The 20,892-nt window shown below is 40.9% G+C and overlaps 1 protein-coding gene across 1 annotated transcript in view; it reads left to right on the forward strand.

Annotated features, from left to right (window-relative positions):
* Positions 1-14,577, forward strand: part of SP1 (Sp1 transcription factor) — a 39,906-nt gene extending 25,329 nt beyond the window's left edge. Inside the window, exons 3-5 of the mRNA XM_077753480.1 lie at positions 7,506-7,674; positions 10,275-10,474; positions 10,888-14,577. Coding sequence (XP_077609606.1) covers positions 7,506-7,674; positions 10,275-10,474; positions 10,888-11,201 — 683 coding nt within the window. The 3' untranslated portion in view covers positions 11,202-14,577. The remainder of the gene's footprint in view (positions 1-7,505; positions 7,675-10,274; positions 10,475-10,887) is intronic.
* The last annotated feature ends 6,315 nt before the right edge of the window (positions 14,578-20,892 follow it).

Here is a 20,892-nt window from a genome sequence, read left to right on the forward strand (position 1 = left end):
GCTTAGTCGGTTAAGCGTCCGACTTTTGCTTAGGTCATGATCTCGCAGTTCATGGGTTCAAGCCCCGCGTGGGGCTCTGTGCTGACTGCCAGCTCAGAGCCTGGAGCCTATTTCAGTCTGTGACTCCCTCTCTCTCTGACCCTCCCCTGCTCACGCTGTTTCTCTCTCTCTCTCCTAGAAATAAATTTTAAAAAAATTAAAAAAAAATTATTAGAATTTTTTGTTAGATGTGTACCCATGTATAGTTCTGGGAGCTGGACAAAAAAAAATTAAAGGCTCTTATCAGTTTGACACACAAAAAATAGTGACACAAAATACTGGTAGNGATCATATTGTCAAGAAAAATTGATAGGCCCAGCAGAATCATGACTTATTAAAAAAATATATATACATGTAACTTCTTTTCTTCTTTCTTTTTTATAGTTAGGGAATGTATATTTAGCTCTATATACCAGGAAACTTATAGTGACTTAACCAGGTAGGGGTTTATTGTTTTTATGTAACATGAAGTCTGAAGGTATTGAGTCTAAAGTTCCTGCGGCAACTCCAGGTGACAGTAGGAACTCTGGCCATGTTTACTTTTGCCTTTATGTGAGACAGTTGCCATGCTTGCAAGACAGCTGCACCAGCTTTAGGCATTGTGACTTCTTTCCAGACAGGATAAAGGAGGAAAAAGTGAAGCTTGGTAAAGGAGGAAACAAGCTTAGTTCCTCCCATTTAAAGAGCTTTCCTGGGATGCCTGGATGGCTCAGCCGTTTAAGTATCTGACTCTTGATTTCGGCTGAGGTCATGGTCTCGTGGTTCATGGTTGAGATCACGCCCTGTGTGACTCTGTCCTGACAATGTGGAGCCTGCTTGGGGTTCTCTCTCTCCTCTCTCTGCCCCTCTTGGGCGCGCTCACTCTCTCTCAAAATAAATGGATAAACGTTAAAAAAAAAAAAAAAGCTGGAAGTCTTACCCAGCAATTTTGTTTTACACCTGATTGGCCAAGACCTTGTCACTTGACTACTTCTTATCTGACTACTTCTTATCTGAATACTACTTATTATACCCCTTGCTAGGGGTATCTAGCAAGGGGAATATTTTTAACCTGGCACAGTGTTAACCTGAAAAAAATCCGGTGGCTTTTAGGCAGGAAGAAGGAGAGAATGAAAACTGGAAACAAGTAGTAGTATCTACTTTGAACCCCATAGCCTAATGCACATGCATACGCACAGCACTGAGACAACCACAAATAGAGAATGAGGAATCCACTTAAGTAATTACTCAGTGTATATATATATATATTTTTTTGTAAGTTTATTTATTTATTTTGAGAGAAAGAGAGCATGCAAGTGGGAGAGTGGCAGAGAGAGGATCCCGAGCAAGTTCCATGCTGACAGTGCAGATCCCAGTGCAAGGTTCAGTCCCACCAACCATGAAATCATGACCTGAGCTGAAATCAAGAGTTGGACACTTAACCAACTGAGCCACCCAGTCACCACAGCACTTATTTAAAAATTTTAAAATGTTTATTTTTTGAGAGAGAGAGAATGTAAACTGGGGAGGTACAGAGAGAGAGGGAGACGTAGAATCCGAAGCAGGCTCCAGGCTCTGAGTTGTCAGCACAGAGCCCGATGGTGGGACTCGAGGCCACGAGCCTTGAGATCATAACCTGAGCCAAAGTCAAACACTCAGCCAACTGAGCCCCCTATTTAATTTTTAAAAACACTCTCTATGTTGAATATGCGGCTGGAACTCACAACTCTTGAGATCAAGTCACATGTTCTCCCAATTGGACCAGCCAGATGCCCCCTAAATAATTACTTTAAATGACTGAATCAATCTTTATTTTAAAACTTTCAAAAAATAACCTATTGAAAATTGTGGGAAAATAATGGTAGTTGGCAGTTTTTTGCCTCTTCCTCCTCCTCCTTTTTTTTTTTTTTTTTTAGTTTTCCTGAATCTCCCTTCTAAAAACAACTTGTTATCTCCTAATATGATGTGATGAGACTATATTGCACTGACATGGTATTTTCCAGAACACATAAGTCTGGTCTAATGAGAAAACACCAAAAAAATTCAAATTAAGAGACATTGTACAAAATGCCAACCAATATTCTTAAAAATGTCAAAGTCATGAAAGGCAGAGACCCTTACAGATCCAAGTAGCCTAAGGAGACCTGGCACCTAAATGCAATGTAGTATCCTGGATGGGATCCTAGAAGAGAGTAAAGACATTGGTGGAAAAACTGATGAAATCCAGATAAAGTCTATTGTTTTTTACTAGTCTTGTATCACTTAATTAGTTTTGACAAATGTACCTTGGTTATTTAAGATTATTAAGGGAAGTTCGTTGAAGAATGTATAAGAACTTTCTGAATTGTCTTTATGATGCTTCTATAAGTCCAAAATCGTTCCAAAACAAAAATTATAATAGCTAGAGAAACTAAGTAGTAAAACCAAAAACTCTATAGTGAAACCTTATTATTTCTAATGAATGGTAGGGTGTCTTGGGTGGCTCAGTTGGTTAAGCGTCCAACTTCAGCTTAAGTCATGATCTTGCAGTTTGTGAGTTTGAGCCCTGCATCAGTCTGTGGTCAGTGAGGAACCCACTTCAGATCCTCTGTTCCCTTCTCTCTCTGCACTTCCTGACTCATGTGCGCCCACGCTCTCTCCCATAAATAAACATTCATAAAAAATGAGTTAAAAGAATTTAAGGTAGAAGTTATGAGAGAAAGTATAAATTCACATTAGAGGTGCCTGGCTGCCTCAGTCATTAGAACATCTGACTCTTGATCTCAGGATCTTGTTCTCAGGGTTGTAAACTTGATTTATTTTAAATATTTATTTATTTAAGTAATCTCTCACCTACCATAGGGCTCGAACTCATAACCCTGAGCTCAAGAGTCACATGCTCTTTTGACTGAGCCAGCCAGGCACCCCAATAAACTTGATTTTTTAAGAAAAGAAAAAAAGTCATCAGTCACTTTTCAAGGATTCTAGGAAACCTACTAATTATGCAGCTAGCAATTGATAGAATCAAGCATTAATTTTGTCTCTTAAACTGTATCTCCATCATAATCAAGTAGTCAATGTAGAGATGAATTTGGAGGCCATCTATATGAACTTTTTGGTAAATTCTTTATAAAAATGTAAAATTTATATTTTATCACTCTCAATTGTCAGCTTTTGTGCTATTAAAAAGTACAGTCCTGGGGCACCTGGATGGATTAGCTGGCTGAGCGTCTGACTTTGGCTCAGGCCATGATCTCACAGTTCATGAGTTCAAGCCCCACGCTGGGCTCTGTGCTAACAGCTCAGAGCCCGGAGCCTGTTTCTGATTCTGTGTCTCTTTCTCTCTCTGCCCCTCCCCTGCTCATGCTTTGTCTCTCTCAAAAATAAACAAACATTGGGGCACCTGGGTGGCTCAGTCAGTTAAGCGTCCAACTTCAGCTCAGGTCATGATCTCACAGTTCGTGGGTTTGAGCCCCACATCGGGCTCTGTGCTGACAGCCAGTTCAGACCTGAAGCCTGTTTCAGATTCTGTGTCTGTCTCCCTCTGTCTCACACCCTCCCCTCCTCATGCCATCTCTCTCTCAGAAATAAATAAAACATTTAAAAAAATTTTAATAAAAATATATAAGCATTTAAAAAAATAGAAAGTATAGTCCTTCTAGTCCTTTTTCTCTGATTTGCTTGGACTGGGAAACCAAATGAATAAAATCATTATTTTGAAAAATTAACAATGTATTATGAATTATCTATTTCTGTCACTAGAGACACTTTTATATTCTTGAGTTAGAGCTTTATTCTGGATGTTCCTCATGCTTAGGTGATGTGTTACCAGTATTGTGCTTGAATGTGGCTGAACCCACAAACACTTCCTGGATTGAGATTCGATTCTTTGGATTAAATCTGTTGTGTAAAATGAAACCTGTTCAGGAAATTCAGTGTATGCTTAATATAGGTATAGTTTTGAAAATCAGTCATACTGCGTTAATAATTACTGAATTAAAGAACACCATGTCCTCCAAGTAATTCCAGAGACCAGATGAATAGAGAAGTGTATGGGAACTACCCTTTTGAAAATTATTGAGGAGTTTATTTTAGTATTGCCTGGGTTTTTTCTCAGAGAAGAATAGGTCATTTGACTTCTCATGGTGGTCTTAAAAGTTCATGATTTCAGCACACTTCTTCCCTTTGAAGAAACTGAAAAAGTGTGTTAACTGCCACAGCTATTTCAATAACTGATGCTAGAGGCAACCCTAGGCTGGGCAAGACTGTCATTAAACTGTGCCTTTGGTTTACTTGTTATTTTCATCATGGGAAGGAAAATCTTTAATTTATTTCATTGCTTAACCGATGCCACATTTTAAGATAAAACTGTTCTTTTTCTAAAACTGTTATTAGAAGAGGCTGGAAACAGATCCTGGTCTGATGCTGATGCTTTGTTAGCATTTCATCCCTTTTTGTTAAACTCATTTTATTTAACCTCATTTTCCAGTTTTCATATTTAAAAAAATCCTTTGCAGTCATAGCAGGGGTCAAGGAGGATATTAGCTTTGTCCGTTTTGTAAGAGTTTGATAGAAGCTTAGAGATACAGTTTTACAGAGTCCTAATATCTAAGTATTTCTTTGTTTCCCTTTTTACTGAATCATGCCACATCCTGAATGTTAGACTTATATTTCAATAAAATGGAGAAAAGTTTGCTTCTTTCCAGTTGATTGTGACAGTGGAGAACTTTGGGGTTTAATGAATTGCTTCTCCGATTTTAATGGAGTTAGGTTAGTTTTGGAAAGTAGATCAAAGATAATTTGCTTGTATGGATCATGGTTTTGCTTATTTTGTTTCTAAAGACCTATTATAGATAGCTGAATCTGCAGGTTCATAACTATCTCTTTTGAAGGTAATTTTTGGTAGGTAACCAAAAATTATTAACTATCATTCTGTCTGAGCTTCTTGGGCTTATATCAAGAGGAGAAATTATCTATCCCCATTACAGGGAGTTTCCACTCAGTTTCATGTATAGTTTTTTTTTTTTTTTAATGTTTTTATTTCTGTGAGGGAGAGGGAGAAGGGCGTAAGCAGGGGAGGGTCAGAGAGAGGGAGAGAGAGGGAGATACAGAATCTGAAGCAGGCTCCAGGCTCTGAGCTAGTTGTCAGCACAGAGCCCAGTGCGGGGCTTCAACCCACGAACTGTGAGATCATGACCTGAGCTGAAGTCGGCGCTTAACCAACTGAGCCACCCAGGTGCCCCTCATGTATAGTTTTTAAGGCAGGTTGATTAAATATAATAGTGGTGTATATCTTATTCCGTGATTTCTCACAATTGTTTTCCCACTAGATATTTTCCTAATAATACTAACTACAATATGTTAAATGTTTGTTATGTGACAGATACTATGCTAAGCACTTTACATCTATTATTTGTTTTTCACAACTTTGTGAGATTGATACTGTTTCATCCCAGTTTTACTGACGGAGAAACTGATAACTGAAGAAGGGTGCAGGGACACATATCTGCATCTGTCCTACTCCAAAACCCGTTCTTAGCCTTGTATTCCAGGCCTTCCTCTTAAGCTCTGCCAATATCATGAAAATCTCAGAACATTCCAGTTTATTTTAATGCCATAAGGTGATGCTTGGGAAGTGGTGGAATGAGAAGGAAAGCACCAGGAGAGCTTATTATTAGGCATTATAACTCAGAATTATGCTGATAAACTGAAAAGAGTGGAGATTAGGTACCAGAGCTGAGATTTGTAATGTGTATTTCTTTTTTTTTAATGTTTATTTTGAGAGAGAGAGAGAGCAAGTGTGTGTGCGAGCAGGGGAGGGGAGAGAGAGAGAGAGACTGAGAATCCCAAGCAGGCTCCACACTGCCAGTGCAGAGCCCCACATGAGACTCAAACCTACCAACTGTGAGATCGTGACCTCATGTTTCTGGTTTTTTGTTGTTACTAAGTTACAGAACATATTACTGTCACAGGGGGGCCTGAGTGGCTCAGTCAAAGTGTCTTGACTCGATTTCCGTTCAGTTCATGATCTTACAGTTCCTGAATTGTGCTGTGCTGTGCTGACAGCATGGAAGCTATTGGGATTCTCTCTCTCTCCCTCTCTCTCTCTTTCTCCTTCTCTCCCTCTCTCCCTCTCTCTTTCTCTCTCTGCCCCTCCTCTGCTCGTGCTTTCACACACTCTCTCTCTCTCAAAATAAATAAACTTAAAAAATATATATCACATATTTTTGTATACTCATGAGTATATCCATAGGACATTGCTGATTCAAAGTGGAATTACTTTGAAGATGTAATTTTTTAATGTAATTTTATTTATTAATTTTTTAAAATGTTTTATTTATTTCTGAGAGAGAGAGAGAGAGAGGCAATGTGAACAGGGGAGGGTCAGAGAGAGGGAGAGACAAAGAATCTGAAACAGGTTCCAGGCTCTGAGCTAGCTGTCAGCACAAAGCCCAACGTGGGACTCGAACCCACAAACTGTGAGATCATGACCTGAGCCGAAGTCGGATGCTTAATCAGTTGAGCCACCCAAGTGCCCCATAATTTTATTTATTTTTAAAAATAAGGACTGTGCCCAACATGGGGCTTGATCTCATGACCTTGGGATCAAGGGTCACATGCTCAAGGGCACCTGGGTGGCTCACGTTGGTTGAGTGACCCATTCCTGATTTTGGCTCAAGTTATGATCCCTGAAAGATTCCTTTTCTCCCTCTGCCCCTGTCCCCCATTTTCTCTCTTAAAATAAATAAACATTAAAAAAAAAATTGCCAAATTGTCATTCATAATGTACTGTGGTTTCTAATCACCTATGTATAAAAATGCCTGTTTCCCCATATCCTTGCTAATGCTAATGCATTATTAGAATTTTAACTTTTTGTGATCTGATAGGTGAAAAATTACAAAAGTCAGCAATACATAGAATTACATTTTAAGGGGCGCCTGGGTGGCTTAGTCGGTTAAGCGTCCGACTTTCACTTAGGTCATGATCTTGTGGTTCATGGGTTCAAGCCCCGTGTCGGGCTCTGTGGTGACTGCCAGCTCAGAGCCTGGAGCCTCTTTCAGTCTGTGACTCCCTCTCTCTCTGACCCTCCCTTGCTCACGCTGTCTCTCTCTCTCTCTCTCTCCTAGAAATAAATAAAACGTAAAAAAAAAAAAAGAATTACATTTTAAAAATTAATTGAGAATGGGCCACCCGGCTGGCTCAGTTGACAGAGCATGCAACTCTTGATCTCAAGGTTGTAAGTTCGAGCCCCACATTGGGTGTAGAGATACTTAAAAATAAAATATTTTTAAAAATTAAATTATATTGACCATGTTTTTATATATTTGCTGGCTCTTTGTATTTTCAGTGATGGTTTTTGAGATTTCAAGAATGGATGGCAATATCAGTAAATGCGGCTTCAAAGCTTTGAAGAAATGGTGCTGTAAATGTAAATGTCACTGAAATAACTGCAGCTTGATGACCTCTCCTACCTCCCCCCTTAACTCTTTTGCTCTCTTAATTTCAGGTGATCATGGAGCTCAGCTTGGCCTCCATGGAGCTGGTGGTGATGGAATACATGATGACACAGCAGGTGGAGAAGAAGGAGAAAACAGCCCGGATCCCCAACCCCAGGCTGGTCGGAGGACCCGGCGGGAAGCATGCACCTGCCCCTATTGTAAAGATAGTGAAGGAAGGTAAATTGACCCAGCCAGTCTCTTAAGAGTATAAAGGAGAAAAATTAATGGATTTGGAGTTAAGCAGAAGAGGATTAATTTTTTAATATTTAAGACTTGGCAGTGTTGCAGAGGGACCAGAGATAGAGATAGCACAATACATTTGATTGGGTTATATTATAGGATTTTGGTTCCAGCTCTGAGCCTTTCATCTACTCTAAGACCCTGGACCTTAATAGGTGCCTGCTTTCTCCATAGATAAGGTAATCAGATGCTGCCAACTGGTCTGATGATTGTTACCATATGTCTGTTTTGAGATGGTTTTAACAAAGTTGCTTGTAAAATAGTCTTGCAAAGAAAAAGAAAGATACCTACTGTAGTGACTTTTTTTCTATAGTGGCTGTGTGAGAATCATAAGGGTTTTCTGAGTCTTCTCTTCCTTCAAAACAGACAAAAATACTCCAATTAGAAAATTCTTCCATCACGGAGCCCAACGTGTCCTGCAGCGCAAAGTTCTGACAAATTTTTCTCATTAGTAGAATATTCTATTTTATTCAGTATTCTCTCTAGAGAGTTCCAAGTTCTATTATTTTTCTTCAATTCATTGCTTTTGAAAGAAAATGGAAAGTCATATAGATGTTTTAATGCCTTTAAAAATCTGTTAAACTTTTGTCTCAGAAATAAATACAAAAATGGGCACCTGGGTGACTTAGTTGGTTAGGCATCCGACTTTAGCTCATGTCAGGATGTCATGGTTTGTGGGTTCGAGTCCTGCATGGGCTGTCTGCTGTCAGCATGGAGCCTGCTTTGGATCTTCCATCCCTCGCAAGGCCCCTCCCCTGTGTGGTGCATGCGCGATCTCTCTAAAATAAACATTAAAAAATAAACACAAAAATAAGAAAAGCACTAAAACCAAAAATAATTTGAGCTTTTTGTAGGCTAACCCTGTGTTATAGGAAAAACCTGAATCAAAAGCATTGACGGTGCCATCCGGTGACTCTTGATCTCGGGGTTATAAAATCAAGCCCCACATTGGATGTAGAGATTTCTTAAAAATAATAAAATCTTTGGGGGAAAATAAAAAAGCACTGAGTACAGTAGTTTCCTTCTAACAAAGCTTAAAGTGGATTCAGATTTTTGAAGGAAGTTCTCTGATTTCTACCTACGTGTGATTTCATTTCCGTTATGGTTTTTTCCCTCTGCTAATATGTGCTGTTAAAACCCAAGAAAAGTCTCTACTGGAAATCTCCCCAGTGCCCACTAATGGATCACACATGGAACAAATTGGTTTGGCAAAAACATTTCAGAACTGATTCCTGAAAGGAGCTTAGGAACTGCTTCATATTGGATGTGTGGGTGTGTGTATACATATGTATGTGGGTGTGTGTATATACATATATATACACGTGTGTGTGTGTGTGTGTGTAAAATGCATTTTTAAAAAATATACCTTGTAGGATTTTTATTCCCCCGTTTTAACCTTTATACAGCCCTTTATACTTCTACCACTGAAATCCCTGATCGTGCTCTAGCTTTCCAGCTTTTAATATTTACCATTTGGCTCTTGACCTTTATTTTAGGGGATAAGTTTATAGTTGTAAACTGTTATATTTTCTTTAAAGTTCTCCACGAGGTGCTTAAATGGAGAGACCTTTTGCTCCTTAAGTAAGTTCCCAGCCAAAAATATCACTGTGTTCACAGTAGTTCCCATGGAAAATGCTTGTATTGAGACTTAAACTTCCTGAAAAATACAGGAAAATGCCTCAGAGACTTTCCAAGTCACCCACAAATATCAAACATCAGAACTGATTAAGGAATAAAAAAGCAGGAAAGAGTAAATAACCAGTAGGAAGGAAACTTAAAACTTGAATTTTGGGTATGAAGAATCAGAATCAACTAAAGGGTTTTCCTTTGATACTAAAGAGAAACCTTTTTTTCTTCTTCTTTTTTTAAAGTTTGTTTATTTTGAGAGAAAGTATGTGCATAAGCAGGGGAGGGGCAGAGAGAGAGGGAGAGAATCCCAAGGAGGCTCTGTCCTGACAGTGCACGGAGCTCAATCCCACCAACTGTGAGATCATAACATGGGGCTCAGACAAAACTGTGAGATCATGACCTGAGCCGAAACCAAGAGTCAAATACTTAATTGACTGAGCCACCCAGGCACTCCGAGAAGCCTTTTTTTTTTTTATCATTCAGTTTCTGACTTTATTTTATTTATTTTATTTTACAAATAGTTTACTGTCAAATTGGTTTCCATATAAGAAGCCTTTTTTTAAAATAAGAATTTGCAGGGTGCCTGGGTGGCTTAGTTGGTTAAGCATCTGACTTCGGCTCAGGTCACAATCTTACGGTTTGTGGGTTCAAGCCCCACGTTGGGCTCTGTGCTGACAGCTCAGAGCCTGGAGCCTGCTTCAGATTCTGTGTCTCCCTCTCTGTCTGCCCCTCCCCCATTCATGTTCTGTTCCTCTCTGTCTCAATAATAAATAAACATAAAAAAAATTCTTTTAAATAAAAATTTGGGTTAGTTTTGAGTGTATCAGGTAAATAACCTGTTGACACTTTGGAATTCTTTAATTTTTCTCTCTAGAATTCATGATGAATAGTTGTGTTCTTATTTTCAGGGGCTCTGGGGATCCTGGCAAAAAGAAACAGCACATTTGCCACATCCAAGGCTGTGGCAAAGTATATGGCAAGACCTCACACCTACGGGCACACTTGCGCTGGCATACAGGCGAGAGGCCATTCATGTGTACCTGGTCATACTGTGGGAAGCGCTTTACACGCTCGGATGAGCTACAGAGACACAAACGCACACACACAGGTGAGTAGGAGCCCAGAGAAGAGAGAAATAATAATAGATCAGAATAGAAAGACACAAAATGTATATGAAATAACTAAAATTTCTGAACAACTTAAGTTTGAAAGTGACTATATGGATCATAAATGGAATTAGAGTTAATCTGGAAAACCTTTAAGAAGAAAGGAGTTAGGTTTTCAGTGGGATTTTATTCTTCTTAGTCTCAGTCCTGCCTTACTTTTCTGCTGTGTTCCTTTCTGAGTACTCTTCGACCTTGACCTATTTTTCTTCTCACTTCCCAAAAAGATACTTACCAGATTTTTACTGTTTTTATCACCTTCTTAGGACTGCTTAGTATTCTATTGAAAGCCATGAATTGGATGAGGTAACCCTACTTCCTAAGATGTCCATTTCTTACCTTCTTTTCTTTTACCAAGGTGAGAAGAAATTTGCCTGCCCTGAGTGTCCCAAGCGCTTCATGAGGAGTGACCACCTGTCAAAGCATATCAAGACCCACCAGAATAAGAAAGGAGGCCCAGGTGTATCCCTGAGTGTGGGCACTTTGCCCCTGGACAGTGGGGCAGGTTCAGAAGGCAGCGGCACTGCCACCCCTTCAGCCCTTATTACCACCAATATGGTAGCCATGGAGGCCATTTGTCCAGAGGGTATTGCCCGTCTTGCCAACAGTGGCATCAACGTCATGCAGGTGGCGGATCTGCAGTCCATTAATATCAGTGGCAATGGCTTCTGAGATCAGGCACCCGGGGCCAGAGACATATGGGCCATACCCATCAACCCTGGGATGCAAGGTAGCATGGGTCCAAGAGACATGTGGGAGAGAGAGCCATGAGGCATTAAAATGCATGGTGATGGGAAGAATTTGGGGAAGGGATACAAGAGAAGAGATGGGGTCCTGGCACCCACCTATATCATCAGTACCTCCTTGAAGTGGGAAACATTAGTGAAAATTCAGTTGGTGCCACCCTTTGATGGGCATTTGTTTGACCCCAGTCTCTTATACTTCTTACCCCAGCCTCCCCTTCCTGCCTTTCCTTTCTCAGCTCCCCCATGATGGATCCCCCCCTTCCCTAAAGCCATCATGCCTTGATAAATATATATGATCATTGAAATACTTTTTAACAAAAAAAAAAAACCAGATTCTATATTATATATATATACATATATATATATAAAAGATATATAGAGATGCATTTGCAGGGGTTGGCTGGGAGGAGGAAGGAGACCATTCTGTGACCAAAATACCTTGGTCATTTTTTTATATTGCCTTATTTCCCTATGGCTGAGCCTTGTTGTGACACATCAAGCTTTTCTAGAGATGTTGTCTTGGCTTCCCACCAGATTAAGCATTCATATGCTCTGCTTTTAGTTTATATATACATACATAATGTTTTTCCTTTCTTAATTTTGTCTTTTTATTTGGGATCAGCTTCTTGCACTCCTTTCTTGACTCAACCTTTCTATCTCCCTTTCTCTTACCTGATCGCTTCATATTTTGGTAATGATCCCTGGATGAGGCACTTCTGTCAACTTTTTAAGGTTCTTGGTCCCAGCAGCAGAATGGAGAACCTTGAAGCCCAGGCTGATGCTTGAGGTAGCTGTGGAGAGAGTGTTCAAAACTACTACTGACGCAGGCACCCTCTTGGCGCTGGAGAGTCCAAGGCACCTCTCCTCATCAGCTGCTCTAAGCATCAAGAGTCAGAAGTCTTTCTGTGGAATTGTACAAGAGACCCTTTAAAGGTTATAATCTGGGATCAGTTTGTATAAACTGTCAAAAGTGGTCAAATAATAGGTAGGGGTTTTCAGTAGGAAAATGATGCACTCAGAAGTGGAAGTGACTCAGAGTAGTCCAGTTCAGGAGTTAGTGGAGTATTTGGACTTTTGTACAGCTGTCTTCCAAAGTAGGTCTAAGCTTTGGTATGGGTTTCTGAGGTCACATTCTGACAGGAAATGTACTTCCTCTTTTGAACATCCCTAGTAGTTTCTTTCTCATGTTATTAAGGAGCATCAGCCAATGAATCTGTTCCGGGTTTCCATTCTGCAGAGCTCCAGAGCCTGTACCCGTGGCAAGGCAGTGGTTCTTTGATCTTTTCCCTTAATTCTTCCTTGGGTGGTTCCTAAGGGAAAAGGAAGCACACGATCATGGGAACAGTAGCCCAGAACAAAAAGAAATCTTGTCTTACCACTGTGGTTTATAGGAGAGATTGGGAGACACCATCCTGCTTTCTCCATGGCCTGATTCTTGAAGAGACTGATCCAAAAATTATAGCGGCAGGGAACTCTTAGTGCATTTGGCACTGAGATTTAAATGCAACCAGAGTTGTCCTCAAGGCCCAGCCATTAAAACATTGTCTCTCTTGACCTTCTGGTATCTGTCAGAGAGCTTTTCACTGTGAGGAAGTGTGGAAATGGCTGTGTGTATGTGTGTAGTCTGTTAGGTTGGGGATAGGTTTTCTGTTAGCCTATACTAAAAGAGACCTGCAATAAAAAATTGCCCTGATCTGATAGAAAATGAAGTGTTTGTGTATGACTGTGTGTGAATGTGTTTTGTGCCTGTATATATCTACACACAGATGAGAAATTATATTTGAAATTGTTGGAAAATAAATTCAGCTCAAAATGCCTTTCAGGCCCATTACCTAGAAATCTATCTTAAAACCTGGGTATGTTCCTGAGGTCATTTCTTTGCTTATGCTAAATTAGTTACAATTATGAATGGGGGATATTCTACTGCACTTTTTAAAAAGAAACTATTTTTGTGTTTGAAAGTGAAACCAACATCCGGATCTATAGCAGAGTCCTAGTTTCTTTCATAAATCTTTTTACCTTGACTACAAATAGATGATGCTATGATTCTACTATATATTTTATATAAAATCTATCCAAATTAGTGTCTGGGTAAGCTTGTGTTGTTGTTTAACCTGAAATACAATAACTGTTAATATTCTAAACAATAGTTTGCTCCATTTGGTCCCTTGTCTGCAAACTTAATATACTCAGGAACTATTGTGAGAAACTTTCCCAGATCAAATTCTGTTAATACTGAAGTGAAAGTCATCCATGCCCAGCCATGTATCACACACCCTTTATTCCCACTGAAATGCAGAACTCAGAACCTGTTATTTTATGTCTGTAATCATGTGTATAGGTATCTTTTGGAGGAGAGGGGCAGTATAACTCAACTGGAGTGTGCAGTATTTTGCTAGAGCATTTCAAAGAATGGAATCTTCCCCAGTATGAAATTATTTGCTATAAACTAGCTTAATGATGCTGAGGACTTACAAGTGTTGAGAAGGTTATTTGATGATGATTTTCTCTGGGATGGAATGCTGGTTTACCCTCAGTCCCCCTCATTAGCATTGCTCTAAGTGAATTCATAGTCAGTTCTTTCCACATGCCCTTTTTCCTGATCACCAAGGAAGCTCCAGATCCAGTATCTTGTTTGGCCTCCAAACTGAAACAGCTTCTGCTCTGGTCTCCCAGTAGCAGTGAGCCGCTCAGTCTTTTCCACAGAGAGTGAGGAGCCTACATTCCTTAAGACAGGAGCTTACTGCTGAAAGTCCTTTCCCTGAACTTTTTGGCCAGCAGAAATCAATGTAACTGACAGGCATATTCTCAAATTTCTTTCATGAGTTGCTTTTTTTATTTAAAAATTTTAAACGACCAAACCTGTGGGTCAGGAAATGCCCAGAGGAGTGGTAATATTAAAGCACTCATTCACTTGTCATTTCAGGTTGCCCATACACATTCATCTGTGTATCATTTGACTGTCTCACTTTTAACCCAGAGCAGTAACAACCCACACCATCTTCCTTCAGGGACCTCCCAGCCAGCACCCTGTTTGTGGGTGCTGTGCAGAATGCAATTTAATGGATATTTCTCAGCCTGATTCAGAATAAATAGAACACAGAACCCTTGATTCCCAGAAAATATAGACTGAAGTGTGGGGGTAAAGATTATGATTGGGGGAGGGTTAGAGACAAAAGCTGTAAATTACTATGGCTGATTGATTTATTTCTACTATATACATATATATATATATTTTTTGCTTTTGTATATCCTATATAGGAAACTAAGCATTGTATTTTTTTAACAAATCTGAGAAAGCACTATGAACTGCAGATGTTTGACTTTCAGAATATATTTTGTATTGTTAATATCTCCACACTGTGTGAATACTGGAAGCTGCAGATCTTTGCTAGGACGCAATAAATTTATATACTTTTTGAGGGGTTCTTCTGGGGATATTAATCAGGCCCCTGTTACACTTTGGGGAGCCCTGGTGCTACTCGCTTAGAGTTTTCATTCAATTGTAAGTACCCTGATGCCTTTTGGGCCTTGGGATCAGACCAAACAAGTTTTGGAGATCCCAGTACCAAGGAAATGAGGGTGGTCTAGCTGCCACAAGTGAGGGGCCCTAAGCATAGCTCTCCTTCCCCCTATTCAAAGCTGGGTAGCCTCTTGGGGTTGGGAAGAGAAATGTGAAATCTCAGAGTTTCATCTCCCTTAGAAGAGAGCCAGTAACTTAATATGCAAGGATGAAAGGTAGCAGCAGTAGTTTTGGGGAAAGGGAGGAGGATATGGCATTTCTCCAGCCCCGGAAAACATTGCTTTTGAAAACTGCTGATAAAATGTGGGCAGGTTATTACTTTTGTTTGGGAGCGTGTGTTCTCTCTGGTGCCTCTCTTGGCTCTCCTCCTGGGGTACAGACCTCTTCTAGGAGGATGAGCAGACCAGCTTTGAGGTTGACCTGTTTCTTTTCTTTGTCTGCCTTCCCTAAACACCAGCCCCCGGGAGGACATTGAACAGCCTTAAGCTTAAATTCCTACTCCCTCTTTCCAGTTTGGCTCACTTGCCTTAGATTGAAGGCTAGGAAAGGGGGAAAAAAAGGGGGTTCCTGGCTTCATTCCTCCCTTATGTCTTCTCCAGTTTGACTTCCCCAAACCCAGAAGGATTTCCTCTACCACGTTCATTTGAGAGAAATGAGTACATTGTCCTATTTTCCTCTTTCCTTATTGTCAAACATCCCCAGGCTGCTTTGTCCCTCTAAGTGAGAAGAGGTGTGGTGATCTGTCCCTCAACTCCCCTAAGTATCAGAAAAAGCATAACAAATGGGGTTAAGCTGGGGCTGCAGGTGGTGAGGACTGTTGATACCTCTCCTGGGGTGTGTGTTTTCCTCTGTCTCACCTTCAGGAATTACACTGTGCCTTCTCCACAGGGGAATGGGCTTTGTCTACGCAGCCCTCCATTCTCCCAGCAACTGCTCTTGAACAGTGTGGACAAGGGCAGGTCTTCACCTTTTTCTCCCAATTGCATCCCATACCCTCACCTGGAGTTTAGGGTACAAAGACTTTGGGGGGAAGATGGGGATCATTTGCTGAGATTGACCTGAGGAGACCCTCTCTACACACACCAATGGCAGCTGCCCCAGGGCCTGCTTCCTCTTCCCGGGTCTGCCATCCTCCGGGAGGGAGGGGCAGTGCTCCAGTCTCTGGTGCCTACAACAGGTTTCTTTCTCAACACTGGCGATAACCAGTCTCCATACCACTGTTGCCTTTTTAAATCTCTTAATATTCTCATGCTGTGTTTGTTGTTGATTCCAATCCGATTATCACCAGGGCTGTGTGGGGAAAAACTTTTAAATGCGCTCTCATCTTTCTTGCTCTTTTTTTCACTCCTGATCTTGTGTATGTATGATGCTAATCTCTTGTCTTTCAGTTTCTTCCTACTCTTTTGTATCTTCCTTTCTTGTCTCTCCCCCAACCTTTTGTCTCTGGGTGTTTTGGGGCTTTTTTTTTTTTTTTTTTTGCCTTTTTGTACAAAGATTAGTTTCAATGTAGTCTGTAGCTCCTTTGTAAACCAATTAAAAAAAGTTTTTTTTAATAAAAAGCCACGTCTCTGGTGTGTTGACAGGGTGGGAATGGGGAGAAATACGGTTATAACTTCACATATTGCACCCAACAAAGGTTTTCAGGTACACCATTGTGCTCTCATACATGTGAATACAGTTGCCCTACACTTAACTCCCAGGCAGACAATTCCATGACTGTATCAGTGTGCCACAGGTACATAGAAATGTGGGGGACCAGGAGGAACAGGGCAGGCCCAACCTCTTTTGTTGTATATAAGCTTTTTATTTTGGAATACGTTTAAATTTAAAGGAAAGTTGCAAAGATAGTGCAGAGAAATTCCATATACCCCGTCCCAATTTTTTCCATTGTTAATATACTATTGTGTGTTTTCAAATCTCAGAAACTGACACTGGTATATCACATTAGCCAAACCCCAGGCTCTATGGGTTCACCTTTTCCCATGGATCTCCTCCTGTACCAGAATCCATTCTGGGCTGCTGCATTGCCTATAGCTGTACTCCTCCCAAGTCTCCTCTGGTCTGTGGCAGTATCTTAGTCTTTTCTTATTTTTTATGACCTTGACAGTCTGGGAGTATTGGCCAAGTGTCTTATAGAATATCCCCCAGTCTGAATTTGTCTGATGTTTTTCTTATTATGAGCCTGAGCTTACAGGTTTTGGGAAGAAATACCACACAGGTGAAATGATGTGAAATGCCCTCATCACATCCTACCAAGGGGTATACTATAGCTACATGGCATTACCAATGATAATCTTCCATCACTTGGTTAAGGTAATGTGTGTCAGATTTCTCCAGTTTTTCTTTCCTTATTCTATGGAAGCAAGTCAGTAAGTCTAGCCCACCCTTAATTGAATTGGTAGGAATTTAGTTTCCCTTCCCAGTGGAAATAGTATCTATATAGAGTATTTGGGATTCTGTGAGGAAAAGGTCTCTTCTCCCCCGCCCCCCATTAATTTTTATTGGTATGTACTCCATGTATACTTCTTTTATACCTGGTCTATAATTCGGTACTATATTATTTTCATTGCTCAAATTGTTCCAGCTTTGGCCATTGGGAGCTCTTTCAGGTTGGCTCCTGTGTCTCTTTGATACATCTACATCCTTTTATTTATTCATTTATTTATTTTGAGCACTTTTTAAAGAACTTTCAGATGCACAAGATGCTTCATGCTTATCCTGTATTTTCCCTGTTCTAGCTTTAGGATCAGCTATTTCTCCGAGGACCCTTAGTTCTTTCTATTGGAGAAATGGTATTTAGAAACTAAGATGTAGCCCCAGTGTATTTTACATTCAGTTAATACCCGTCTGTGTCTACCAAGATCGGATCTGGATTATGGTCCCCATCTGAAACGGAAATTGAAGTTATTCTGACAGTCTTTCCAATTCCCAACAGCCTATGGCTTCACTTCCTGTCCTACCTAGCCCAAGAATCCTTGGTCACTTGTTTATACTGTGGCTACCAGCATTCTCAGTCAGTTGTGTTCATGTGACTACCTTTGCTTTGTCACTCAGCCATGGATAAACTCAGCCATTGGATTTCCTTACGTAGCCATTAGCAATATAACATTTTAACATTTGGCTTTATCGGAGAGGGATGTTTTGGTTTGGGGGTCTTTTTTTTTTTTTTTTTTTTTTTTTCCGGTTTTGTAGCTCTAAATGAACCTTTAATATTTGTGTCATCTATTCATTCAGTCAATATTTATTGGGCCCTTAACTGTGTTCTGGGTACTAAGCTAGATTGAGGATAACGGTCCTGCCACCAAGTGCCACCAAGTACTTCAGAGTCTGGTGAAGGAGAGACCCCATTAATTGCAGGTTTCCTAATCCTGACCCCATTGTTTTAGCAGATGATTTACTTCCTATGACATGGAGAGAATGTAAGCATGAATTTCTTCACTTCCCTTTTCCCTGCAAACATTTATATATTCACTGATACTAGTTTACCTCCTTCTCTTTTCTTGGGAGAGAAACCGTTTGCCTTTGCAAGGCCAGCCCTATCATTTGTGCGCTCAACCTTATTTCCTTGTTTTGATGATGTTTTCTCCTTTCATCTTCAGTCTCCCCTGGGTTCCCTTTTGTCACCCTGTAAGCCTGTTAAAATCTCTCCCCCTGTCCTGCTTCCACTTGCAAACTTCAGATCTAGTTATTTTCATTGTCAGATTTAGCACAAGTAGTTTACACTTAGTTCTTTTATTGACCCCTCAGGCCACTTTGTTCAGCACCTTAGAAAATGGTTTCTTAGGGGGCGCCTGGATGGCTCAGTCAGTTAAGCGTCCGACTTCGGCTCAGGTCAGATCTCATGGTTTGTGGGTTCGAGCCCCGTGTCGGGCTCTGTGCTGACAACTAGCTCAGAGCCTGGAGGCTGTTTCAGATTCTGTGTCTCCCTCTCTCTCTGCCCCTCCCCCACTCATGCTCTGTCTTTCTCTGTCTCAAAAATAAATAAACTATAAAAAATTAAAAAAGAAAATGGTTTCTTAAGAACATCAGTGCATCAGTGATCTGGTTGCCAGCTCCAGTGGTCTTTCAGTCCTTTGGCTCTTAGACCTTACTAAGAAGCAACCATGCGCATCTTAGAGCTTTGGTCCCTTGGAGTGTGAGGCTTATTAACTCCTGGTTCTCCTTCAGCCTTTCTGACTCTTTGTTTCCATAGCTACTACTACTGTCCCTTAAATGTTGGTGTCCCTGTCTTGTGTCCTTTCCCTTACTCTGCCTTTCCCCCCTTAAACAAATTGCATCCACTTTTCAGCTATCCCAGATCTAAGCCCTACCTTTTCTCTCAACCTGGTGGACTGCTTATGGGACATTTTCATCTGTTTGTCCCACAGATAACTTAGAATGAACGTGTAAGAAGGGGAAATAGGGGCGCCTGGGTGGCTTAGTCGGTTAAGCGTCCGACTTTCGCTTAGGTCATGATCTCGTGGTTCATGGGTTCAAGCCCCGCGTCGGGCTCTGTGCTGANTTTTAAAAAAAAAAAAAGAAGGGGAAATAATCCTTTGTATTCCTCATCTCCCTTAACAGTGTTGCTACCCCTTGATCATTTATACTTGAAATCTTTTAATTCTCTCTTTCAAATACCAACATTATTTGATTACTAATCCTGTCGATATTACCAATACAGTGTATCTCAACTTTTTTCCTTTTTATGTCCACTGTTGTAGTACTCAGCCTTGGCTACTGCTCAGGTCTCATAACTGGTCTCCCTGCTTCTAGTCTCCCTGAGCTGATCATCCATCTTCCACATTGCCACCATATCCCTCCCTAAAATTTTTTGCTTTTAGGAGAAGTCCAGTCTCCGTGATAGAGACTTGATGAAAACCTTCCAATCTAGGGTCATTTTCTTCTTCATATCTCAGAGCCCTTTCTCCTGCTCACTCTCCCTGCCCCCAACACACACCCTGTAGGTTCTTTTCTTCTCTTGTCTTCTGTGCCCTGGACAGAATTAGCTTATTTGATCTTTCTGCTTGTATAGCTCCTTGGCCATACCCTTAGTCTGACACATAATTTTCTGGTTGCTTGTCGATCTTCCTTCCTTTCTCAACTCTGAGATTCTGGAGTGGCATGATTCACACACCTCTTTGTAGACCCAACACCTACTGGAATTCCTTTTTAAGACACACCTGAGGGCATCCGGCTGGTTCCATTGGAAGAACACACAACTCTTGATGTCAGGGTCATGAGTTTGAGCTCCACCTTGGGTGTAGAGATTACTTCAATTAAAAAAAAAATTTTTTTTTCTGAGTTGAATGAATAAACAACTCATTTCAGCCTTGTAGATGGGGTCACAGGTTACTTATTGGGCCACTGCATAATTGAATCAGGATCCTGATGAAGATCTTTGTGTATGTGGAATCCAGGGAGACTTTATTTCTATGCTGAGGTACTTTCTCAGGACCTTCCTAATCCCTCAGCTCTCAGATTCTTACCCCTTCTATCTCCACCTCACTTCATAAACCTGGCTGGAATGTTTCTGTCTTTGAAAAGGAGTAGTTATCCAAGGCTTTGGGTGAGGAGGCTGCCTTCCTGCCTGATCCTTGCCTGGTTCCCCTCTGGAGGAGGTAGTCTCCAGAGACACTCCAGACACAAGAAGTTACTTGATCTTCAACTCCTCCCCTGCCCAACCCCCAGACTTATCTGATCTGGGAGCTGGTGGAGGAAGATCGCAGTAACTAAGTAAAACATTCCATCTCGCTGGCAGGGCCCTGCAGACTCCCAGAAGATCGTAGGGAGGGATGGGCAGCTGTCCATCTGCCTCTGGCCCTCATCATTCCTCCAGCTGCTCCTTCACAATTACTGGAGCTTTTACTCTTTCCTTCCTTCATGCAGGGTCCCCAGGAGAAAGGCTCCAGAATTCCAGAGTTAATACTTGGGGCTCAGTGGTTAAATACAGCATCCGACTTCAGCTCGGGTCATGATCTCACAGTCTGTGAGTTTGAGCCCCACATCGGGCTCTCTGCTGTCAGTGCAGGGGCCCGCTTTGGATCCTCTGCCCCACTCTCTGCCACTCCCCTACTCTCTCTCTCTCTCTCAAAAATAAATAAAACATTAATAAATA

The sequence above is a fragment of the Crocuta crocuta genome, unplaced genomic scaffold (genome assembly GCF_008692635.1).
Source record: "Crocuta crocuta isolate KB4526 unplaced genomic scaffold, BGI_CrCroc_1.0 scaffold30, whole genome shotgun sequence".
NCBI lineage: Eukaryota > Metazoa > Chordata > Mammalia > Carnivora > Hyaenidae > Crocuta > Crocuta crocuta.